This window comes from Phaseolus vulgaris, chromosome 7 (assembly GCF_051622355.1).
Source record: "Phaseolus vulgaris cultivar YP4 chromosome 7, ASM5162235v1, whole genome shotgun sequence".
Classification (NCBI taxonomy): domain Eukaryota; kingdom Viridiplantae; phylum Streptophyta; class Magnoliopsida; order Fabales; family Fabaceae; genus Phaseolus; species Phaseolus vulgaris.
The window spans coordinates 40,911,590-40,935,210 of record NC_143504.1 but is presented as its reverse complement, the minus strand read 5'-3'; the positions used below and the strand labels follow the sequence as shown (position 1 = coordinate 40,935,210).

Genomic DNA, 23,621 nt, shown 5'->3' with positions numbered 1-23,621 from the left:
CAAACAATGCAAGGGACGAACACTTTCAAAAAGAAGAACGTGATTTTTCATGAAGTGAATAGAAGAAGTCAAATAAAACAAACTGAGCATACTGCCTTCCCTATCACTGAAAAGGGAATATACTTACATAGAATTTATACGAGGGTTTCATGAAGTGCACTATTTTTTCTACAATATACACTTGAGTCTATATCACGGTCCATCCAAGTTTATAGTTTTTTCTTGGATTCTTTCTGGCTGTCATTGGTTCGAAGTCTCAGGCTTTAGCATTTCTTGGTCTGTAATTGGCAAAAGTACAAGGTGATCTTCATACCTCCATCCAGAGTCAGGAAATTTGAATTGGTGAAAGAATGGGTGCAACTTGTCAACCTGGTCCAATTCTCGTGTCCTTCAAGCAATCAACTGAGCTCTGCAAGCTTGATTAAGCAAGGTATAATTTGCAGAGAGGATATATCTAGTCATGATCATAATCATCTACTTCAAGAACACTTGAGAGTGCTAACATCCACGCCTGCAAACCGTTGGAAGCACCCTTTTTCGCTAACACTTCTAATTTGCCAACAGACTGCCTTGATACTCCATATCTCAGCAAAAGATTTCCAAGCGATCTAAAACTACAATTATCAACAGGAACGGAACCTCTCAACATTTCCTTAAAAGTCTCCATTGCTTCCCTGGGTCTGCCAGCAATAGCATATAGGTTAAGCACATTGTTATAACTTAAATCTGTCAAGTGTCCCAATTTTCTTATCTGCTTTGCAATTTGAATGGCTTCATCAAACATCTCAATTCTCTTATATAAACACAGCATCATCGCAAACGTAAACTCATTTGCAGCTCCATTTTCCCTTAATGTCTCAAATATATTGTTTGCTTGATCAACCATTGATCGCTTAACATAAAGATCAATCATACAGTTTGAAGAATATACAGTGGGAGATTCTTCTGATAATTTAAGCAACTTGTATGCTTCTTCTGCCTTTTCCAGGTTGTCAACTTTTGCATACAATTTGATCAGAGAATTATATATAACTGTATTCCCTGGCAAGCCAGCTTTGTTCATTTCATCAACATAACTGATGGCTTCTTTAACCCTTCCAACGTCAGAGAAAGCATTGATCAATATGCCATAAACAATAACATCAGGCTGCACACCATGCTTAATCATTTCCCTGTATAAATCATGAGCCATTTCCAACAGGCCTAATTTTACAAAGCTAGAAATCACTGCACAGTATGGGATGCAATCACTTACTAGCCCTGCCTCCTGCATTTTTTTCAGATAAGTTTTGGCAATATGTGGCTGGTCAGCAGTGACCAAAATTTGTATGAGACAAGTATAGCTGCATCTGTCTGCAACTATACCATGTTTCTCCATACTATCAAACAATTGACATGCCTTCTCATAGCATTTCCCTACGCCATAAGCTTTAATCATCACATTGTACTCAAGGACACCGACATTCTTCCGTTCTTGGCACAAAATGAAGACTTTCTCAGCTTCCAAAGTATGCCCATGTTCCCCATATGCATCAATGTTGGAAGCATAGCACTCAGATGTCATATTTCCAGTTAGATGAAACCTGAGAAACCATAACAAGGACCTGTCGAGCATTCCTGCTTCTATGTACATCCTAGTCAACGCAGACTGGGTATATTGGTCAACTTCAAGACCCCGCTCATCCATCTCTTTTACAAGCTCTTCTGCTTCATGAACCATTTTCCTTATCGAATATGCATACAAGAGAGTACGGTAACTCACAAGATCAGGCTCGAGGCAGGCCTCCTTCATTGTTTCAAAATACTTCGTTGCCATACCTATATCATTATTCTTAGCATAAAGAGAGATCAGAATATTATACGTTCTTGTGTTAGGAGAGCATCGTAGCTCTTCCATTTTCTGGACAAGCGAACTCACTTCCTCTAATTGTCCATGGTTTCCACAAATGTGAATCATCGTATTGAACGTCACTGTAGTTGGTGCCACACCTCGTTTAAGCATCTCCATGAAAGTCTCAGATGCCTCTTTAAGTTGACCAGCCTTTCCATACGTATCAATCAAGGTATTATAAGTATGCGAGCTGAATGAAACATTAGCACACGCCACCCTCTCATCCAATTCCCGAGTATCCACCACTTCATCATTGCTTCTCAAAGGTTTCCTTTTGCTCCTCAAAGGTTTACCCGAAGACCACTTTTTGAAAAACTCCTCGGCTTTGTGAAATTCTCCTGCTTTCTTGTATAACTGAACAACAATCACCATAGTGACCTCATCAGGCTCCACCCCATTTTCCAACATCATGTCAAGCCAAAAATGCGCCTCCTCTCTGCGCCCTCCTTTGCTGTAGACGTCGATCAAAGTTCCATAAGTGGAACTGGTGGCAGCAATGCCTCTGGCATTCATCTCATTCCACAAACTCTCTACGCGTCCCCACTGGCGTGCCCTGCCAAGGCTCTTCAGCATGATGTTGTAATGAATCACGTTCAATTCGTGACCTTTCTGGTTAAACCACTCAAAAATCTCCAAAGCTCTATCCCACCTCAACTGCTCCTTCAAAATAATGCTCCTCTCCTTGTTATTAAGCTTGTCTTCCCACGGCCCAAGAGCCTCATCCACGTCGATGACCGCATCCAAGGCTTCTAAAATCGCCGGAATGCATCCACCGTAAGAGACGCTTTTAGTCGAACACTTGGTGTGCGACTTCTCCAGTTTGCTCTTTCTGGGAACACCCTCTTCCGAATTCTGCACTGGACCGCGTTTCTTTAACTTGATCTCTGGCTTAACCGTGCCGGTTCCATTATGAAGAGGGAGCCTCTGTTTTTTGCTTGTGGGGGTAACTTGCTCGGGCTTCTCCAACAGAAGAACCGCGTTTGCGTTTGAGAGGAGAGGTGTGTGGATGTACAATAGCTGCAGCTTCAGCAACATTGCTACGAGCAGAAAGAAGGAGACTTCAGTGTTTGTTCAGCGCAAAACACAACATGAGATATCCAAGTTTCAAAATTGCCGATTTTCGTTTTTCAGTTTCAGAAAGGACTGTGTAGTGTACTATGTACCACTTTTGCTTTACATTCTGTCGGAGCCATTGGATATTTCTGGTTCTTCCATCTTTTCTTCTTTTCAATTATAAAAATTTCATTTTTAATATTTTTAAATTATAATATAATATAAACATTTTTTTTTGTTTTAATTGTTTTTTTCCTTTTAACTCAAAACAAGATCATGAATAAATGCAGGTTATCAAAATATAGTAATTTTTCATCCACTATTTATATGGTGACATATGATTATTATTTGAACAATAGTATTGTGTTTAACTCGAAAAATACATAAAGTTTTGTTTTTACTATGCAAAGCCTTCAGTATTAAAATAGCAAAACCATAGTGCTAGTACTACAAGTGGATTTTGTTTGTTTACTTTTAACAAACCAAAACAAATTTTCGATGCTTTAAAAAAATCTACAAAAAAGCTGTGGATTAATAATTTTTTAAATAATTTAAAAAGAAATTAAATTACACAACCTTATATTATATATAATATAAAAATAATTAACCGCTGTAACAAGTGATGATGGATCCAAAGTTAATTTGACAGGGTTAATTTAAAGCATCATCATCGATGATCCTATTTGGTGAAAATAAGAGTGAGGAAAAGCAGAAGCACAGTGATTATTATTCATCGTCTTCTCTTTACACTGCGCCGTTCTTCTCTCTCCTCTCTACATCGCCGATTCTCGTGAAGTCTTCTTCAATCAACCCAATGCGGAGTATAGCTTATTTTCCAATCACCACTCGCTCGCGAACTCCGTGTTTCTGCTTCTGATTCTGGATTTTTTTTGTTTGGCTGCAGATTAATCTTCTGAACAGTACGCGCAATCGGAGTTTGAAACGATGTCGTCGGGGCAAGTGGTTAAGCGTGTCAAATACAAAGCCACCGTCAAAGACCCTGGCACCTCCGGCGTCCTCAAATTGGTGCATTGCCATTCTCAATTTGTTCGATATTTTTGTGAAATCTCCTTTTCGCGCTGAGATTTTTATGGAATTTCCTTCTCTCTCTCTGCAGACTCAAGAAAAGTTCGTTTTCAAGCCTAATGATCCTACCTCCAACAACAAGCTCGATGTGGAGTTCAGATTTATAAAGAGTATTTTTGACTTTTTGTTTTCGTATTTTCTTTCCTTAAACTGGTTGTGAAGTTTGATATGAACTCTTATTGAATTTTCTGGAAGTTATTGACCTCTGAAAGTTATTGACCTCACAATCTCAGTGTTTTCATTGTTATCGCATATGCATTACTTTTGATTGTCATGTTTTTGTTTGCTCTGGTGGAAAAATATTTAGGTCATAAACACACTAAAGAGGGATCAGGCAAACCGCCATGGCTTAACCTTACCCATGCACAGGTTGTTCTTTTGTTACTTTTAATCTTGTTGCTCTTGTCTACATTTGTTCTGCTATTTATGCTGCTGAGCTGGCTCCATTTATTTTTCTTCTTTTACTTTTGAATGCTGCTGCTCAATTTGAATTTTCAATGCCTTTGGTTCACTTGGTAATACTACACTTGACATGCTTATGCCTCTTCCTTTTATATGAATTTTTATTATATTACAATTTGATGTTTCAGGGAAGTTACATATTCGAGTTAGACAGTTTTGCAGATCTTCATGTTTGTCGGGAATTGGTGGGTAAGTAACATACTTTGGCTACTGCCAAACCGAACCGAGACATGGTTTTGTTATTTCTAAATCTTATCCTCAGGGCTTCTTTAACTTGCTTTTGTTACTCTTGAGTTTTCACATCATGTAGCTTATCATGAAGACCTGCTATGGTGTGTACTTGTTTCATCATGGGCTTAAGTCCCAGAGTAACCTAACAAAGTTAGAGTTTATTTTTATTGGTTATTATCAATTAAGCATGTTAAGCCTGTAAAAGATTGTAATTAAAATATGATTTCAGATGCATGTCATTAAATATTTATTTCCCTTGACTATACATATGCCAGACAAGAAAATTATGCATTTTTTTTCTTCTAGAATTTAGGTGTGCTTAGGAGGTTCTGCATTGTTGTTATTTTTCTTTTATTCCCTTTCTTTGTGCCATATTCTGTATTTTTTATTTTCAGTTGTTTCGTATAACTTTTCCTATAATGATGTTTTATCGGTTTGATCAGGTATTGCCCTTAGCAAGCATGTGCAAGGAGAAGCTACGAAAGTTATTTCTGAGGAACAGCTGAGCTCTGCTGAAATGACGCTTAGGATAAAGCTATTGCAGGAAGATAGGTATTTGGTTTGTAGTAAATACATGTGATTGTATGCAATTATAAATTTGTACTTGTAGCACTAATAGTTAAAAGTTTCACAAGTGGTAAATTGTGATGTGAGGTTATTGAAATGTCTGATAGTAATGATTGGTAAATTTTGCTCACATGTGGTTAAGAGTAAATGAGTTAATGCACGATTATAAATCTGTACTTATGACACTAGTGGTTAAATATGTCTTACACAAGTGGTTAAGAATGTAATGAGGCTATTGAACTGTCTAATGGTGATTAAATATGCCTCAATAGTGATTAAGAGTAAATGAATGAGGGGTTACAGGTATAAATATGTACTTATGCACTAATGGTTATTATGTCTCACAAGTTGTTAACATTGCCCGAGGTTATTGAAATATCTCATGGTGGATGCTGGGTGTGGGACAATTATAATTTTTCAAAAGAAAGAATTGTTTATCCGTGATCTTGTTCTATTACGATTCAATTTCTTTTGCAACTAAGACCATTTAGACATGGTCTCTTTGGTATTGTGTTGTTACTTTAAATTTGTCCATTTATAGTTGTTCTTGCTCAAATGCCATGCTGTATGATTACTTAGGAATTCAATCTGTTCATACTTTTCAATATTATTTTTTATCTAGTCTAGAAGTTATCTTAGTTTCAGATATTCCTCACTTCCTTCAATGTTACTGATTTTGTTAAAGTTCAACTTTTTCAGCAAGTTGCAGAGACTTCATAAGGAACTTGTAGCTAGTGGTAAGCTTACAGAATCAGAATTTTGGGCTACTAAGAAGGTAAAGACATTCCAAATATCAATTGAGTTTCAAACTCTAGTGAGGCCATCATATGTTGTTGATGATAGGTTTCTGGTTGATATTATAATGATTTAAAGAATTTTTAGGAAAGAAAAGTACTGTGTAAAGTATTTTTTGCAAATAAAATAGTGTGAATATACGGTCTTCAAAAGGGATTTCACAAATAGAAATTTAAACGCATCATGCAGTCTATTGACTTTTTTCTACTTTTGTTTTCATATGGAATATATCTTATTCTTAGCCTTCAATTTTCTTGTGACTTTCTTCTCTTCATCTCAATGAATTTCTTCTTTTTATATTAAATATGTTCTACAGAAATTGCTGGATCAAGATGAAAGCAGAAAGTTAAAACAAAGGATTGGTTTTAAAAATTCTTTGATCTTTGACACAAAGCCTATGAGTGATGGACGGGTATGATACCACTTCTCCTCTGCATTGGTTCTCTGTCTTTATGAGTACACTTACTTGGATGTCATCATGAGAACATTGCAGCTCAATAACCTCAAATTCCAAATTGCATTTTGTTAATAAAAAAATCTTACTCCTTTCTTATAGTGTGAAAAACTCATCTTTTGGAAGCTTTTAAATGTCTAACAATACTATGATAATTGTGCATTGAACTTCACAAATGCAGTTAATTTTGCATATGAAAACAGCTTTAAAAAAAGTAACCAATAATTTGTTTTGGTAATTTATGAAAACTTGAATCTAGTAATTTCTTTTGTGGGAGAACGTGTTAGCTCTGTTTTTTATGAGCAAAACCCATGTTATGTCTATTACCCTCATTTCTTGCTGCACTTAAAAAAATGTTGGCTGAATTTTTCATGATAGAATTTAATTAACTATCTTTCATGCTTGGTTTGTTACTTCTAATGGGTTAAAGTCTTTTTAGTGAATAATGAGAATTTTCCAAATCTAATACTGATTGTATTATACAAACTTCAATCTTCACACTCCCAATGATGTTGTTATACATTCATCATCTTTTATTTTATCATATGAGTGAATAATGACTAATCGCATTTATGCAACAAGAACATAGCAGATCTTAGTTATGTACTAGTGATGGACTTGTAAGTCACTAAAAGCAGGATGTCATTGCCATCCAACATTTTTGTATCTGACTTTCATGAATAACTTGTATAAGAAGCAGAGGGTGGATCTAAATTTTCAGATTTATTTATGAGATTTACATTGATGAATTTAACAATTATGGACTTGCTCTCATAAAAGGAAATTGTTTTCAAATAAATGTTGAAGAAACATGTCAAATGTGTTCTTATTTTACATTTTCAAAATCTCCTATTGTTTTCTTAATTCTAAAAACTGAGAACAGAAAACATTTAATTTTGGCTTTTAAGAGTTTAAAAATTATTTGAAAATTTGTAATGAAATGTGGGTCCTAAATTGGATTTTGAATATTAAAATTAATAGCCAAGCAAGTCCTGTAACTTTCTTTTTGTCATATCTATAACAATTAGTACAAACTCAACAAGATAGTTTAATATATATAGCCAACCCCGATCTAGTGAGGTAAGGCTTCTTTACTGTTACTGAGTTTTTATGTAGAGTTTGTAAATTTTAAATCCATGTTTATGATCTTTAAACAGTTTCTGATTTTTTTTGGCTTCTAATGCATGGATATAATTTTAAACGAGTTATTTTCCATTATTCTTCTTTTTCAGATAAACCAGGTTAAATTTCAGTTGACACCAGAGATTAAATATCAGGCATGCTTCTTACTCTGGCTAATTAAATTTTAAGCTAAATGTATTTATTTAGACTTTTATGCACTGCCCGAACTGAGGGCATGGTGGGTATATATTGACCATCATTTAGACAACTTATGCAAGGAATTTTAACTTGATGATGACAACCATTAATTGAATGCAAATTACAATCACCTTTTCATGTGCATAATACTATATGCAATTATTTGTAGCACACTTTTTTAGTTTTCTCATCTTTTTGTTTGTTTTCTTGCACTTTCATGTGCATGCAATAGTTCATCATATTGATACCAAATGAAAGTGATATGATATGACAATTAGTTTTACTTAAGAAAAGGAAGTGGTGGTTCCATTAAGCCTCTAGCACTGAGCTTCCTTCCATGTGGTCAGGTAAGACTTAGTTGTTGTTGATGATGTCAAGTGAATGAATAGGGTGATAACTTTCTATTTTTGGACCAGTTGGTCTAGTTGGTAGTAAAGACCAGACTCATCTCATGAGGACATAGTTCAAGTCCTGTTGTCGAAGCGAGGACCTTGTTGGTGGATAATGTGTAAGTACCTCTATAAGTACTCATAGAGCTTGGAGGCTTGTCTTGGCCTTGGGGAACTCCTGAGAGCTAACTTGTCTAATTTTTTGTGAAACAAAACTTTTACTCTTTTTTTTTATCATTTTTTAATATTAAGAAGTAGATTTTAAGCTTAATTCAACTTTATAAAACGAGTTCATAAGATGAGGTTTGCACCCACTTATATATTATGAAATGTCCTTATCTCTAGTCAGTGTGAGATCTCCAACATATAAGCACAACAAACTTTGTTAGGTTAGGCTTTAAATGGTTTTGATACCATAATAAGAAGTGAACTTTAAGTTTAGCTCAACCTTACAAACAAGCTCATAAGATGGAGTTTGCACACACTTATATATTAATAAATGTCTTTATCGGTTTAATTGATGTGAGCTTTCTAATTAATAAATGTCTCAACCAAAGGCTACAATTCAAATTAGAAGATGAAAGTAACTTACAAGATTAGTCACCACCACACTAACTAATGCTTCAAAAGGATTTTTGAAGTTTGGTTTTGGAAGTTCAAAGAGGGTGGTTTTGAGCTCACTTATAGTTTATTTAGAATTTAAACTGTTCATTTTTAATGTGGTGTCTCTCTTTTCATTTTGATCTTATGAGTTGGAACTAGTATTTGGTTTATCTCGTGTGTGTTTCCTTTTCCTTCTTTCTTTGTATGTGGCTTCTTTAGCATGGTTTTGTTAGAATATCTTGCCATATTTTAGATATATTACGGAATCAATTTGTTTGCTATTGGACCAAGCAACCTTGTGAGTTGTGGGGGTTACCACTTAGGATTCTTATTGCATTAGTGGGCTTATAATAGGTTTATTTCTCTACTACAGATTATGCAGCTTTATTATATGTTTCAGCCACATTTGGTTCCGTAGTATTTGTCTGTTTTTTAGTTGGGAGGGTTTGATTATGCTTGTATTTCATTCATTATTTCAAATATTTATTTCTTATTTAAGTGAAAATTTTTGAATGTTTACTATCCTTATTTTGTTTTGCATTTTTTTTTTCCAGATTTTTACCCTCAAACCTGCTGTCCACCAGGCATTCCTCAATTTTGTACCTAGTAAAGTATGTTGAAAATCTTTGCAGTGTTTGTTATTATCTTTTGTAATAGTTTGTGTGAAATATCAAGCACTTTGCTTACTAAATTTTGTCTTTTTTCCCCATGGTCTCCAAATTCAAGATGAACGAGGTAGATTTCTGGAATAAATACTTCAAAGCTGAGTATCTTCATAGCACCAAAAATGCGGTTGCAGCAGCTGCTGAGGCTGCTGAAGATGAGGATCTTGCTGTCTTTTTGAAAGATGATGAGATATTAGAAATTGAAGCTCGAAAGAAGGTCTTCGTCATCTTTCTCTTTAGTTTTTATTCTCATTGAAGATCTTTTGGCTGCATTGTCTTAATATGTCTTTTTGCAGGTTCGACGTGTTGATCCAACTTTAGATATGGAAGCAGACCAAGGAGATGATTACACACATCTTCCTGTATGGTGAATGAAACAGTTCCTCAATCTCCTTTAGAGTTCTTTCACAATGTGTTTTTTCACATTTTATGCAAGTTCACCCCTTCTAAAGTAAATTTTCAGTTGCAATAAAAAATATTAAAATGCCAACAAATAACATAATACTTTAAAATTTCAACTCCATAATAAACTAAAATTGCAAGCTTCAACCTTAAGTAACAAAGTGTGTGTACATTACTACTACACCAAGTTATGCTAAATTCATACAAAACACAAGTTCTTAAAATGCTAGCATTTAAAAAGCTAATAAATGTCTGATGTTTTCAAATCTAGATGTCCAATCCTTTGATAGCATAAGATCAATTTTGTGATTTTTAGGTTCATACAAAAAGAAGGAATCGTTTACATAAGAGATGAATGACTTATTTTACATGATATACAATTCAAAGTTGAAAAATAGACAAATAAGAAAAATTGATGCTATGATGTTTGATTAGGAATGGATAACATAAGAGGACATAATGTTGATGAAGAGAATGTTGAGGTTGAACAGCCTTAGGGTGAAGACAATGGTAGCAACAACATTGAATCTGTTGGATTGGAGGAAGTTCAAGTAATCCAACTCTTGATGAATTTGATCTTCATAATTTGGTTTTGGATGCCAATTTTGATTATGCACATTTTTCATCTAAGAATGAGCTCAATAGAGATGGTGATTTTGGAGATGATGTTATTGGACATGGAGATTTGAAGACATTAGTCCTTTTTTGGTTTTCTAAATGCTATCATTTTAGAACTTATGTTTTGAACTATTTATGCATGATTTGGTGTAGTTTGATCTTGTTTAGTAGTAATGTACTTGAAGATTTTGTTATGCTGTAGTTTGCTATTTTGCTTTACAAAGTTGAAATGTTTAATTATTATGTTATTTAATTTTTTATATTATGTAAAAGTCTGACTTACTAGGAGAGCTATGGAGTCTCCACAAGTTTACAAAAGCTTTCAAGTTTTGATGTCTATATATATATTCAAATTCCATACCTTGTGCTGCTAATCGTTTAGTAGTTAATATGATTCAAATGTTCTGTTATCTATTTATGCGGCTGGTTCAGAAGTGCTAGATTTGCGTTGAATTTCTGTATGTTGACCTTTTTGCTCTATTTGATGAGAAGGATCATGGGATATTCCAATGTTCTGTTATCTATTTATGCGGCTGGTTCAGAAGTGCTAGATTTGTGTTGAATTTCTGTATGTTGACCTTTGTCTCTATTTGATGAGAAGGATCATGGGATATTCCGAGATGGTAGCAAAGAAATATCTGAAGCCCAAAATTCTCTGTATAAGAGAACGTTGTTGCAAGATCTTAATAGACAAGGTGCAGTTGTTCTTGAAGGGAAAACTTTAGGTAATTTCCTCTATTCAAATTGATTTTTTCAGTATCTACCAAAAATATTTTTGTTTCATAATTTTATTCTTAAATCTGTTCACATATTGGCTATATATTTTGTCTCTTCCCGTATCATCGTAATATAAGTTCCCTAAATTTTATTGTCTAATATAATATGCATCTGTAATCAGACAATAATGGTCTTCAGTAGTAAATTTGTAAGATTGACAGATACTAATAATGCATGTCATAATTAGATTATTTCCTTGTGATTAATTTGCTTTACTCCTGTAGCCATATTGAAGTTGACTTTTAATTATTTGTTCGCTGGAAAGAGCTTATATACCAAAGTGAGGGGGGTGAGACTTCCTCACACGTGTTTGTATTATGATATTATCACTTCTATGCTATTTGTTTCACTTAAAATTCGTTTGATGACATTTTAGAGGTTGTGAAGAATTCTGATTTACAAACTCGAAAAGCTCAGCTTTTAAGAAACTTAAATTTGTTTTCTGTTCTCATTTATATTCAGAATTTTTATTGTCATTAAGTGTTACCTTGATCAAGAGTGTAAGACACATTTTAAAACCTTTTTCCTGAAATCAATTGAAACCTTGGAGTGTAAAATGCATTCCCATCTGGATAGCTTCAACTTAGTTATGGCCATATGGTCTGATCTGATGAGTCAAATTTCAAAATATAAATGTAGATATGGAGATGGAAAACCCGAGAACCGTAGCCGAAATTCTTGCTCGGAGAAAACAGGGTTAGTGTGGCTGACTTTTTTCTTTTCCTTTTCCCTTCCGTTCACATGGAGCAAATTCTTATTTCGTTCTTCTATACAGAATCTGATGAGGTTGTAGGTGACGAGGAGAGACGAAACAGAATTTCAAAGATGACCCCAATTGAAGATCTTCAGTCACAAGATGATCATCGTTATGCACCACTCTGTATCAAGGTTCAACTTTTTCTCAAGAATTAGATGAACCATATTTATTACAGTAATATATTTATATTGAATAACTTGATTTATAAAATGTGTGCCATTGGGCCATGGTCTGGAAGTATTATTTAAATCTCTTAAAAGAGCAACCATTGAATAACTTTTGTACTTGCAATGTAATAATTACTTTTTCAGAACAACTTTCTTTAGTTGACTTATTGTCATTTACCTATGGACATATAAGAGAAAACACCATAAAAAATTTACTAATTAATAATTAATGTTGTTTTGTGATAAAATATCTGTAAGTGTTATGACTAATGTATTTATTTCATAATCAGGATCCTCGTGACTATTTTGATTTCCAACAAGCTAATGCAGTAAAAACTTTAGATGATTCCCAACCTGGAATGGAGCAAATGATGTGCAGTTTGGGTTCTGAGGAAGCCTATGGTTCTTTGAGGGCATCCATATCGAAAATCCAAACTACTGGATTAAGGGATCCCCTCTTTAGTCCAGAGGTCGCTCTTAAGGTAATATATATTTGTGTCACAATTCTATATTTGAAAAGAATGCCACTTTTCAATAATTGACAGGTGTATACCGTTAATCTCTCAATATTTTGCGAAGAAACATTTGTTTTGTTTTGTTTTGTTCTGTTCTTTTTCATTTCTTTTGTAATACTAATAACAAATATTCTTTCCTGTTGAAAATGAAAGCAAATTATTTTTTTCAGGTCCTTCACGGATTGACTAAAAATATCTCAAGCTCCAAATATCATCTTGGGAAAACTTCTCAAGAGAGTGTCCTTGATATATTGCCCAATACTACCAAGGAGAAACTACTAGATGTGAGTCATCCACAATTGTTTCTGAGGTCTTTGAGAAGGAAAACAAAAAAGAACGGATAGAAAGAAAAGAAAAAAAGAGCTGGGGATAATCTTTTGGATATTTGTGTTGAGATATAGCATTTGTTGCATTTATTTTGAATCTGTAGTTTGACTTTTCATAATTTTTGTATTTTCTTTTGGGGTAGTTCTTGAATGTTTGTATTTATACTTTTGTCATACATCAACTTTCTTTCCAGCATTGGGTGTGCAGTCAGGAATTGCTTCGGCACTATTGGTCTTCATATCCAGTTACAACACAAAACCTTGTTAATAAGGTAAATGTTGAGCTTTTGTGATTTAAAAAAATCTTTCAATGCTGATTCCTATGCATGACCTATCTAAATATCACACCAATTGAATAAGTCTGGGATGCGGATTTCCTTGCAATTATTTCTTGAGCTCATATATAATTTGCTTTAGTTGTGGATCTTCATCATGTGTTTTTCCTCTATCTCTTTTCTTGTTGCAATTTAAAGAGCAGTATGTTCACTTCATATTAATAAATTGTTATGGTTTACATTGCAAAAGTTTCTATTCTAAGTCAATCAGTGAACCAGTTTGTCAAAATTTTGCTTGATTTTATATAAAGGCTTTCTTTAATTGAATATTGAGTTTGCTATTGCATCACGTACATTTGTGAACCGTTTCCCGCTAGGTAATTGTCAGCAAACCATTTATCCTGTCTGACTTTGCTTTTAAACTGTGTGCCTATAATTCTTTTTATGACTCTAACATGTGCCTAACAAGAAAAGCCTGTTTGTGCTGAAAAAAAGAAGAAAAAGACTGTTTGTCTCAAGATTTTAGTTACTATTCAACTAATTTCTAAAGGTCTTGTAAACTTACCAAGCATCAATCTATAACTTATTTTTGTTTGAAGGCTCAAGGAAATAAGCTTGGATACCATGTAAGAAACCCGGCTGATCTGAGCAATTAATCTGTGGCATAAGTTTGATGTTTTATGATCAAAATTGCAATATAAGTAGTCTACGTCAGATAGGCAGTCGATGAGTTGAGTGTTTTTCCTTCTGTGCACCATTCGTGGTAATTGGATCACACACTCATTACAGTGTTGATATGGTTTTAGTGATGCATTGAAAAATATTTCTGAATTGCATTTTATTATAGATCTGATGTTTTGTTCACTCGTGAACTAAATGCAGACAAGAAGACTGAAAGATTCCATATCACAGATATATTCTAAACTGGAGGTACGCTTTTAGCTAAAGCCTCTTCTAGTTTTTCTCACTGCACTAACTCTTTTTCTTTTAATATGTTAATATTTTGTTACCTGCATTAATTTTATTTGTAGTAAGTAAGAACCATATATTTTTCTTTGTTGATTCTTAGGAAATAAAGGTATCTGCACAGTCAGACTTGCGGCACCAGGTTTCCCTTGTTGTCCATCCTATGCAGCAGGTGAGCACGACATACTCATTTGACCATTTTCATTTCTTTCTTCGTGATTTTCAAACTTTGATTTAACACAAACCACTTCCCACGTGATGAAATACACTTCTAAGATAAACCTTTTATATTTTGTTTCAAGAGTTATGTTTTGGTTTAAATGTGTTGAGTTCTTAACAACATGATTTAACTTGATCTTTGTCCTTCAATTTTTGTTTTTTGGTTTTCCTTATAAATTTTATAGTTCTAGAATATGGCTTCTGACCTCTGTCACCACTTAGTGAGGATGTGGCATCCAGTTTGACATGTTACTTGGCAACCATTTGGGCGTGGCATATAATGTGGCATGTTTAGTGCATGGCACGTCAGTAAGTGGTGGTAAATATATTTTAGATGTTTTAACATTTACGAAAACAGAGCAACAGAAGATCTTTTTGGAGGATTAAAACAGAATTCAGTCACATTACAGGAAGTGCTTCATGATTTTCCTTTTTTAAAATTTTCCTCTCTTGGAAGGCTTTCTGTTTTGCCAGTATAGGTGTGTTGCAGCCATAGATTGATGTTCTTGTGCAGTTCAATTTAGTGGATTGACCATGCCATTGTTTTTCATTATCTTTGTTTTTTTTCTGTAACCTTCTTGTTTATTACATCTTATGGGAGATTAAGGGATACGGATAATTTTTTACGCAGGCTCTGGATGCTGCTCTGTTACATTATGATGCTGACATTAGGAAAAGAAATGCTAGAGGCTCAAAGTCTAATGGTTATGTTTAGGAGAATGTTTTGATCTCTGTTCACTGCGAGCAACATACTATAACAATTTAGGAATGTAAATTCCATCAATTTTGCCGTGACCACAAACCCGAATGGCTATTTGTCTCTATATCATGATGAAATGAATTTCCATGAGAACTAGTCAGCAAGAGTCTTACTAGATTGTTAACATGTAACCTAGAATTACTTGTTAACAGTGTCCCTAGGCAAAGGACAGGTTAATTCACCAGTTTCCTGCTCCTCCTTCATCCACTGTCTCCCTGTACTGTACCTGCTTGACTTTAGCAGTACATACAACAAAGGATAAGTGAATAACACGGTTTAATGAATTGCTTTGTGCATTTTCAATGACCGAAATAATTTTACTGTTTTGTGCTTACAGCAATACAGTTTAGTATATTTATGCATATTGTCATGTTGATAGCTTTATATTGTCTAATAGTAATTTTCTTTTTTCTTAAAAAAAGAAATCAACTAGAACACAATGTATTCATAGCAGCATAAATGGGTGTTAAATAATTTCAAAGATTAAAATGATTGTTTATTTTAATTCTAGTTATTGGATTACTAAATGAGAATAGACTTAGCTTATCCACACTGCTGAGAAATTGGTACTAAGGTTTCACACTATTTTTGTTCACCCAAGATGTCATGAAAAGTGAAATGGTGATAAAGGTATTATTAGTTAACTTACAGTTTAGTATTTTACTCGTAATTACATTCAGAATGAATTGATATTAATTATTGTTGATATTTCTCGGCAAGGGTACCGAATTAACTGTAATATAGTACTCTTTAAAGTACGAATGTCGAATCCATAGGGAACAATTCTAATTAAGATGTTCTGTTTTAAAACTCATTAAGTATAGAAAATAATTTTGAGACTTTGTTCATAATCAAATTAAAGATTTCACAAGAACTCAAAGATTTAGGGTTTGATTCTGGATGTAACAAAACCAACTTATCAAATATAGAAAAAGATACTTGGGATTGAATTGCGTTTATCTCAATCATCTGTATTTTGAATAACACAATATATAATACTCAAAACTACTTATTCTTTATGCTTAATTTAAAGTCATTCATCTTGATTCCTCACAGATGAAATTCATAAGATAATTTCTCAAACACTGATTCCTCAGATATTTAACAAATCATCCTTAAAGGTACTTTCCAGTTAAATTTAAGGATCAAAATCAAGACTCTATTGATCAGACAGAATTAAGCAATAAGCATAAAACGAAAATATAAGCATAAATCGAAAATACCAAGAACAAGTAGAAAAGAGAATTTTATATATATATATCACCAAGAATACATTTGATCAAGATAAATTACATTCAATCCCAAGTTAGAAAGAACTTAGCCACTCATGACAGCTCCTCCAATCTTCATTCTTGATCTGAATTGCATAAGAAGGGCTGATCTGAGCAAGTTCTTCTCCTAAGAACAGAGGTTTCTTCTCTTTCTCTCACTAGTCTCTCTCTAAAAAACCCAATTTGTTTTCCACCGCTGGTTTTGAGTTGTGTTTCAAAATTTATATAATCAACTTTAGCTTAAGCTAGCCTATTTTAGCTTGAGCTAGATCAGTACTGCACCTTTAATCAACTCTGGGCAGTTTTAGCTTGAGCTAAATCCTCTAACTTGAGCTAAATTTTCTTGTGATCCAATTAAGTTTTTACTTTCTTTCTTTCAATGCCAGCTTGAATAATTCTTTCAATGCTTCATATTCATCTAAAATTTACACAAAAATTGAGATTAAATTTCTTCATTTGTTTCTTGGTTCAAAATATATAATCAGATTCAATAATTCTCAGATTAGGGTAATTTTCTTACATTAAGCAACAATTAAGTTTCAAAGTGTTAAATTTTATCAATTATAAAAACTACATATTGGCACTTATCAATTATACATCAAATAATATATTAATATAGAATTATAAATATTAAGTTAAATAAAACTTTAAATCAACAAAGACAAACAATCATTACATGTTTTATAAGATGGGAAAGTTAATAATAATAATTACTATTATTACACGAGAAATGCTTATAAGCATTTTCTTTATTATTCAGCACAGAGAGATGGAAGTCATCCAATGAGGTAAGTGAAGTTGGTGTAGGTCTCACAAACCAGCTCTGATAAGTCTATGTTCTCCTCCACCAGTCTTATAAATAGTTGTAACTTCAAATTTACAAAAAATTAAATAACTTGTTTGGTTCTATAGTTGAATAAATTTAGTTTTTAGTCTTTATGTTTTAAAATTTTTTTTTTTAATTTATATATATATATATATATATATATATATGTGTGCGCGCGAGCGTGTGTTTTTAATTATTTAGTCACATTGTAATAATTAAAATGATTTAATATTAAAATATGTATGGAATTTAAAGAGTTTAAAATGATATGTGTAAAAAGTAAAATAAATTATATTTAAATATAAAGAAAATAAAGTTTATAACTTCAAAACTAATAAATAAATAAAAAAATTGAAATAAAATTAGAGAAAGATTATTGTAATAAAATGAAGGATGTAGACGCATGCAGTGATGCAAGACAAAACAAAAGACGTGTGCGTTTGATAGGAATAACAGTAAACAAAGATATCTTACTTAATTTTAAAATTTGAAGTTGTTGGGGATGGATGGGTGTATACAGAGGGTTGCGTGGTTAGAAAGATGAACAGAAAATGGCAGAGGTGAAGTTACGTGAGTTTTGGTACAGTCCCTTCGCATTGAGTATGAGAAGATTGAGGAAGATCGGTTGAAGAAGACTCCTGAACTTCTTGAGTACAATCCCGTGTACAAGAGAATCCTAGTTCTGGTTGAGTGTTGATTTTGGCTTAATCCCAAGTCTCACATCGGTGGGTTCATTGTTTGGGAAGGAGGTTTGAGGGTTATATATTAACATCCCCTCCTTCACTGTTATATATCCCAATTTGTAATATCTTCTCTCATAATAATAAAAGTGAGCTGTTTTTGCTGTGCTCGGAGATTAGGCTAAATAGGCCGAACTCCGTTAACAATTTTCGGGTGTGTTTTTTCCTCTTTATCTCTTTTATTATTCCGCTTTATTTATTCAATATTATTTGTCGGGTAGCTCTGTTAGGGTTTTGTTTTAGTGGGAAAATTACCTGTTTTTCCCAACAAGTGGTATCAAGAGCCGAAGGTTCGCCTTGGGTTGTTTGAAATTATTTGTAATATTGAATATTATGTTGTGAGTCTGTAATGGCAAATTCGGATCAAGAAGGGAAGGCTCTGCAAGATGCAAATGTTGCAGAAAGCAAAAGTGATGTGTTGATTGTCTCGCTTTCAGCATCATTGCATCCAGATGAGTGGATATTGGATTCAGGTTGTACCTATCATATGTGTCCCATTCGGGAATGGTTCTTTTATTTTCAAGAACTCGATGGCGGGGTTGTTTACATGGGTAATGATAATCCATGTAAGACAGTCGGGATAGGTTCAATCAAGTTGCGGAATCACGATGGATCCACCAGAATTTTGCGGGATGTACGGTACGTGCCAAAGTTGAAGAAGAATCTCATCTCATTGGGGGCTTTAGAATCTAAAGGCCTAGTTGTGACGATGCGAGAAGGAATTCTTAAAGCAACTTCAGGAGCACTGGTGATGTTGAAAGGCGTGAGGAAGAACAATTTGTATTACTACCAAGGTAGTACAGTGGTGGGGACAGTAGTGGCAACAACTTCTAGCACTAAGAAGGATGCTGAGGCAACGAAGTTGTGGCATATGAGGTTGGGACATGCTGGAGAGAAATCCTTGCAAATTCTTACCAAGCAAGGATTGTTGAAAGGTACGAAGGCTTGCAAACTTGAATTTTGTGAGCATTGTGTTCTGGGAAAGCAACGAAGAGTGAAGTTTGGCACTGCAATTCACAATACCAAGGGTATTCTGGATTATGTGCATTCAGATGTGTGGGGACCTGCCAAGACTCCATCAATCGGAGGTAGGCATTATTTTGTCACTTTTGTTGATGATTTTTCCAGGAGAGTTTGGGTGTTTACTATGAAGAACAAAAATGATGTGCTTGAAATTTTCCTTAAGTGGAAAGCTCAAGTTGAAAACCAGACAGGAAGGAAGATTAAGGTTCTCCGAACAGACAATGGAGGAGAATACAAGAGTGATCCGTTCCTGAAGGTATGCCAAGATTGTGGCATAGTTCGGCACTTCACTGTTAGAAAAACACCACAGCAGAATGGGGTTTCGGAGCGTATGAACAAGACACTTGTGGAGAAAGTTCGTTGTATGTTGTCTAATGCTGAGTTAGGCAGAGAGTTTTGGGTTGAGGCTGTGACATACGCTCAACATCTTGTTAATCGTTTGCCATCATCTGCTATAGATGGCAAAACCCCGTTAGAGGTATGGTCTGGAAAACCTGCAACTGATTATGATTCTTTGCATGTTTTTGGTTCTATTGCATATTATCATGTGATTGAATCAAAGTTGGATCCACGGGCAAAGAAAGCTCTTTTCATGGGCTTTAGTCCTGGAGTGAAGGGATACCGTTTGTGGTGTCTAGAGGCAAAGAAGACGATTATCAGCAAGGATGTTACCTTTGATGAATCTGCCATGTTAAAGAAGGTAAATCCAGAAGGAGCTGATAGTACTCCGCAACAGGTGGAGTGTGCCCGAAAGCAGGTGGAGTTTGAGCCGACAGTGGTGATCCCAACACGAAATACCACAAGTGACTCTCCTATGGCAGAAGAAGAGTCAGATGAGGAAGAGGTTCCTACCCAAGAATCTCAACAGCAATCAGTGCCAATTGCAGTTAGAAGACAGAGACGAGATATTCAGAAGCCTGCTCGTTTCATGGATATGGTTGCCTATGCACTTCCAGTTGTTGATGACATTCCATCCACTTACCCAGAAGCCATTTTGAGTTCAGAGAGTGGTAATTGGGCAGGTGCGATGAAAGAGGAGATGCAATCTTTGAATAAGAACAAGACGTGGAAGCTGGCACAATTACCAAAAGGTAAAAAGGCAATTGGGTGCAAATGGGTATTTGCAAAGAAAGAAGGATTTCCTAATAAAGAAGATGTTCGCTACAAGGCAAGGTTGGTTGCTAAAGGCTTTGCTCAGAGGGAGGGAATTGATTATAATGAGGTATTTTCTCCAGTTGTAAAACATTCCTCCATTCGAATTTTGTTGGCCTTGGTAGCACAGTTGAATTTGGAGCTTGCTCAACTTGATGTAAAGACCGCGTTCCTACACGGTGATTTGGAGGAGGAAATCTATATGACTCAACCAGAAGGATACAAGGTTGATGGTAAAGAAGATTGGGTTTGTAAACTTAGCAAATCGTTGTACGGACTGAAACAATCTCCGAGACAGTGGTACAAACGATTTGATAAGTTCATGAAGGATCAGAAGTACAAGAGAAGCAAATATGATCACTGTGTGTATTTGCGCAGACTTGAAGATGGTTCCTACATTTACTTACTCTTATATGTTGATGATATGCTGATTGCAGCAAAGAGCCAAGTTGAGATTGACAGGTTAAAGGCTCAGTTGAGTAAAGAGTTCGAGATGAAGGATTTGGGGGAAGCCAAGAAGATTCTCGGCATGGAGATAAACAGGGACAGAGAGAGGGGAAAACTTTGGCTGTCACAGAAGCAGTATTTGCAGAAGGTACTACAACGTTTTGGTATACACGAAGATACAAAACCTGTAAGTACCCCACTTGCTCCTCATTTGAAATTGAGTAGTCGTTTATCTCCGACGACTGATGAAGAACGAGAATACATGGCGAAAGTCCCATATGCAAATGCAGTTGGAAGCTTGATGTATGCAATGGTGTGTACAAGACCGGATATTTCACAGGCTGTGAGTGTTGTTAGCAGGTACATGCATAATCCGGGCAAGGGTCATTGGCAAGCTGTGAGATGGATTCTACGGTACCTCCAAAGTACCTTAGATGTTGGATTGGCATTTGAGCAAGATGAATCACTTGGTCAATGCATAGTTGGATATTGTGATTCTGATTATGCAGGTGATTTGGATAAGCGACGGTCAACAACTGACTATTTGTTCACTTTAGCAAAAGCGCCAGTTAGTTGGAAGTCTACCTTGCAGTCTACGGTGGCTTTGTCTACGACAGAGGCAGAGTATATGGCGATTACAGAGGTTGTGAAGGAAGCAATTTGGCTTCATGGGTTGCTTAAAGACTTGGGAGTTGGTCAGAAACAACTTGAGTTATATTCTGACAGTCAGAGTGCTATTCATTTAGCAAAGAATCAAGTCTTTCATGCACGGACGAAGCACATTGATGTTCGCTATCACTTTGTGCGTGAGATTCTCGAAGAAGAGGAGATTGTTCTCCAGAAGATTCACACTACGGAGAATCCTGCAGATATGCTCACCAAGGTGGTTACAAGGACCAAGTTTGAACACTGTTTAGACTTGGTTAATATCTTGCACATTTGAAGTTGGCGCCCGGAGGCGCAAATTTGAAGCACTGTAAAGTTTGTTTTTGTTATGTTTTGAGAAGATTTGTTTTAGGAGGGACTTGAAATTAAGCCAAGGTGGAGATTTGTTGATTTTGGCTTAATCCCAAGTCCCACATCGGTGGGTTCATTGTTTGGGAAGGAGGTTTGAGGGTTATATATTAACATCCTCTCCTTCACTGTTATATATCCCAATTTGTAATATCTTCTCTCATAATAATAAAAGTGAGCTGTATTTGCTGTGCTCGGAGATTAGGCTAAACAGGCCGAACTCCGTTAACAATTTTCGGATGTGTTTTTTCCTCTTTATCTCTTTTATTATTCCGCTTTATTTATTCAATATTATTTGTCGGGTAGCTCTGTTAGGGTTTTGTTTTAGTGGGAAAATTACCCGTTTTTTCCAACACTGAGTCCATGATTATACTTGAATACATGGATCAAGTATGGCCTCACAATCCACTATTTCCTCCTCATCCCTACCACAAAGCCCTCGCACGCTTTTGGCTCAACTACTGTGATCATCATCTGGTAAATACTTTTCAATTTATTTATGCACAAATTTTTATAAAAGATTAATGTATTAGATCATACATTTCTAACACCTTTTTATTTAATGATTTTGAGAAATTGATTTTTTTAAATTTAGTAAACTAATTTTTAAGGATGAAAACCATAATTAAATATTTTTAAAAAATTCAACGAACCTTAAAAGTACCATGAAAAGGTACTAACAACACAATCTATCATGATTTTCATTGCAGCTCGATTTAATTCTTATCGTTTTTCTTATTGATTGATTGTTTGAGTTAACATCTTTAACAGTGCAATATCCTAATTAATTTAACACGTTTTTTCTTGATACTTTCTGCATGTGTGTTATGTGGTGACAATAATATTGGGATAAATTTTGAAAGAGTGGTGGAGTTAGAGCACTTTTTCGCAGCAATGAAGTTGAAGGGAGGAAGAAGGTGATAGAGAATATTTGGGAGCATTTGAGAGTTGTGGAAGATCAGTGCTTCAGTAAGGAAAATAAATTCTTTGGAGGAGACAGTGTTAATGTTCTGGACTTGGCTTTTGGGTCTATAATCAAATATCTGACAGTGTTGGAAGATATCTTTGGAGTGCAAATTCTTGAAGAACACAAATTCCCTCATTTGTATTCATGGTTTAATATCTTCAAAACTCAACCAATCATAGCACAAAACCTACCTCACCAGGATCAAATGGTAGCTTTTGTTGAATCTCTTAGAGAACAAATTTTGTCATCTTCTTCATAAATGAAAAATATTGTACCTTTTATGAAGCATGTGTAACATCTTCTTCAGAAACTTTAGGTTTGTCTTAATATAATTATGATAGTAATAAGTGCTTGAGATTGATAACTATGAACCTAATTTATTCACTTTTAATTTGTTTTCTTGGTCTTGATAATTTTTCCTGTCATCATTATTCTTCTAATTCAATACTAGAAACTAACTCTTTAGTCCTGTTAACAAGTAATAAGTAATTTTAAAAAATTAATTAGTATTAAAAATATATAGAAAAGTATTCAAAAGTCATAAAAGAGCATATACGCATACACTAATTAATACTTTTCTTTTTCTTCCTTTTATTATGAATGTTCTAAACCTTGGATTTATAGTAAAAATTTATAATTTTTTATAAATTTATTTAGGGTTTAATTATACTCCCTAGATTCACATGTTACATAAAATACTTATAAATTTATAGTAAAAAAAATTGTGTGCTAACCCTAAATTTGCTAAAAACTATGATATTAATTATTTTCTTCAAAATATTAAATTAAAATGACATGAGTTATTCTTTAGATTATAGTCAATAATCACCTAATAATTTTTAAACTGGTTGTTGTGTCTAAAAGCAAATTTTAAAGATATATG

The 23,621-nt window shown here is 34.4% G+C and overlaps 3 protein-coding genes across 8 annotated transcripts; 2 read left to right on the top strand and 1 right to left on the bottom strand.

Annotated features, from left to right (window-relative positions):
• Nucleotides 1-2: 2 nt before the first annotated feature.
• LOC137828664 (pentatricopeptide repeat-containing protein At3g23020) lies at nt 3-3,098 on the bottom strand. Its single transcript, XM_068635328.2, has one exon. The coding sequence runs from the start codon at nt 2,924-2,926 to the stop codon at nt 455-457; it is 2,472 nt and encodes an 823-aa protein (XP_068491429.1). The 5' UTR covers nt 2,927-3,098; the 3' UTR covers nt 3-454.
• Nucleotides 3,099-3,561: 463 nt separating this feature from the next.
• LOC137828415 (general transcription and DNA repair factor IIH subunit TFB1-1) lies at nt 3,562-15,582 on the top strand. Of its 6 annotated transcripts, XM_090304410.1 has the most exons (22): nt 3,628-3,765; nt 3,849-3,970; nt 4,062-4,140; nt 4,338-4,399; nt 4,621-4,681; nt 5,167-5,275; nt 5,990-6,065; nt 6,402-6,497; nt 7,772-8,206; nt 8,276-8,367; nt 9,406-9,462; nt 9,578-9,733; nt 9,813-9,878; nt 11,138-11,261; nt 11,953-12,009; nt 12,089-12,201; nt 12,528-12,719; nt 12,923-13,036; nt 13,273-13,350; nt 14,236-14,283; nt 14,423-14,491; nt 15,170-15,582. In XM_090304410.1, exons 12-22 carry the CDS (start codon nt 9,578-9,580, stop codon nt 15,251-15,253), a joined length of 1,101 nt encoding a protein of 366 aa, XP_090160536.1. In that variant the 5' UTR covers nt 3,628-3,765; nt 3,849-3,970; nt 4,062-4,140; nt 4,338-4,399; nt 4,621-4,681; nt 5,167-5,275; nt 5,990-6,065; nt 6,402-6,497; nt 7,772-8,206; nt 8,276-8,367; nt 9,406-9,462; the 3' UTR covers nt 15,254-15,582. The 6 variants fall into 6 exon arrangements, 5 of the variants coding, with proteins under 5 accessions (XP_068491083.1, XP_090160537.1, XP_090160538.1 ...); XR_016523017.1 differs by lacking the exon at nt 8,276-8,367 and having other exon boundaries at nt 3,562-3,765; nt 7,772-7,816; nt 9,813-9,883; XM_068634982.2 differs by lacking the exon at nt 8,276-8,367 and having other exon boundaries at nt 3,562-3,765; nt 7,772-7,816.
• Nucleotides 15,583-17,781: 2,199 nt separating this feature from the next.
• Nucleotides 17,782-22,997, top strand: LOC137829233 (putative glutathione S-transferase). Its single transcript, XM_090304808.1, has 4 exons — nt 17,782-17,850; nt 17,982-18,087; nt 22,100-22,248; nt 22,635-22,997. The coding sequence occupies exons 1-4, from the start codon at nt 17,782-17,784 to the stop codon at nt 22,995-22,997; spliced, it is 687 nt and encodes a 228-aa protein (XP_090160934.1).
• Nucleotides 22,998-23,621: the final 624 nt, after the last annotated feature.

Coding starts and splice junctions, on each gene's coding strand:
- LOC137828664 (XM_068635328.2), bottom strand. CDS start 2,926: ATGTTGCTGAAGCTGCAGCTATTGTACATCCACACACCTCTCCTCTCA.
- LOC137828415 (XM_068634982.2), top strand. CDS start 3,890: ATGTCGTCGGGGCAAGTGGTTAAGCGTGTCAAATACAAAGCCACCGTC. Junction 12,010..12,088: donor TCTTGCTCGGAGAAAACAGG/GTTAGTGTGGCT, acceptor TCTTCTATACAG/AATCTGATGAGGTTGTAGGT. Junction 13,351..14,235: donor CACAAAACCTTGTTAATAAG/GTAAATGTTGAG, acceptor AACTAAATGCAG/ACAAGAAGACTGAAAGATTC.
- LOC137829233 (XM_090304808.1), top strand. CDS start 17,782: ATGAAGGATGTAGACGCATGCAGTGATGCAAGACAAAACAAAAGACGT. Junction 18,088..22,099: donor AATCCTAGTTCTGGTTGAGT/GTTGATTTTGGC, acceptor GTTTTGTTTTAG/TGGGAAAATTACCCGTTTTT. Junction 22,249..22,634: donor ACTACTGTGATCATCATCTG/GTAAATACTTTT, acceptor AAATTTTGAAAG/AGTGGTGGAGTTAGAGCACT.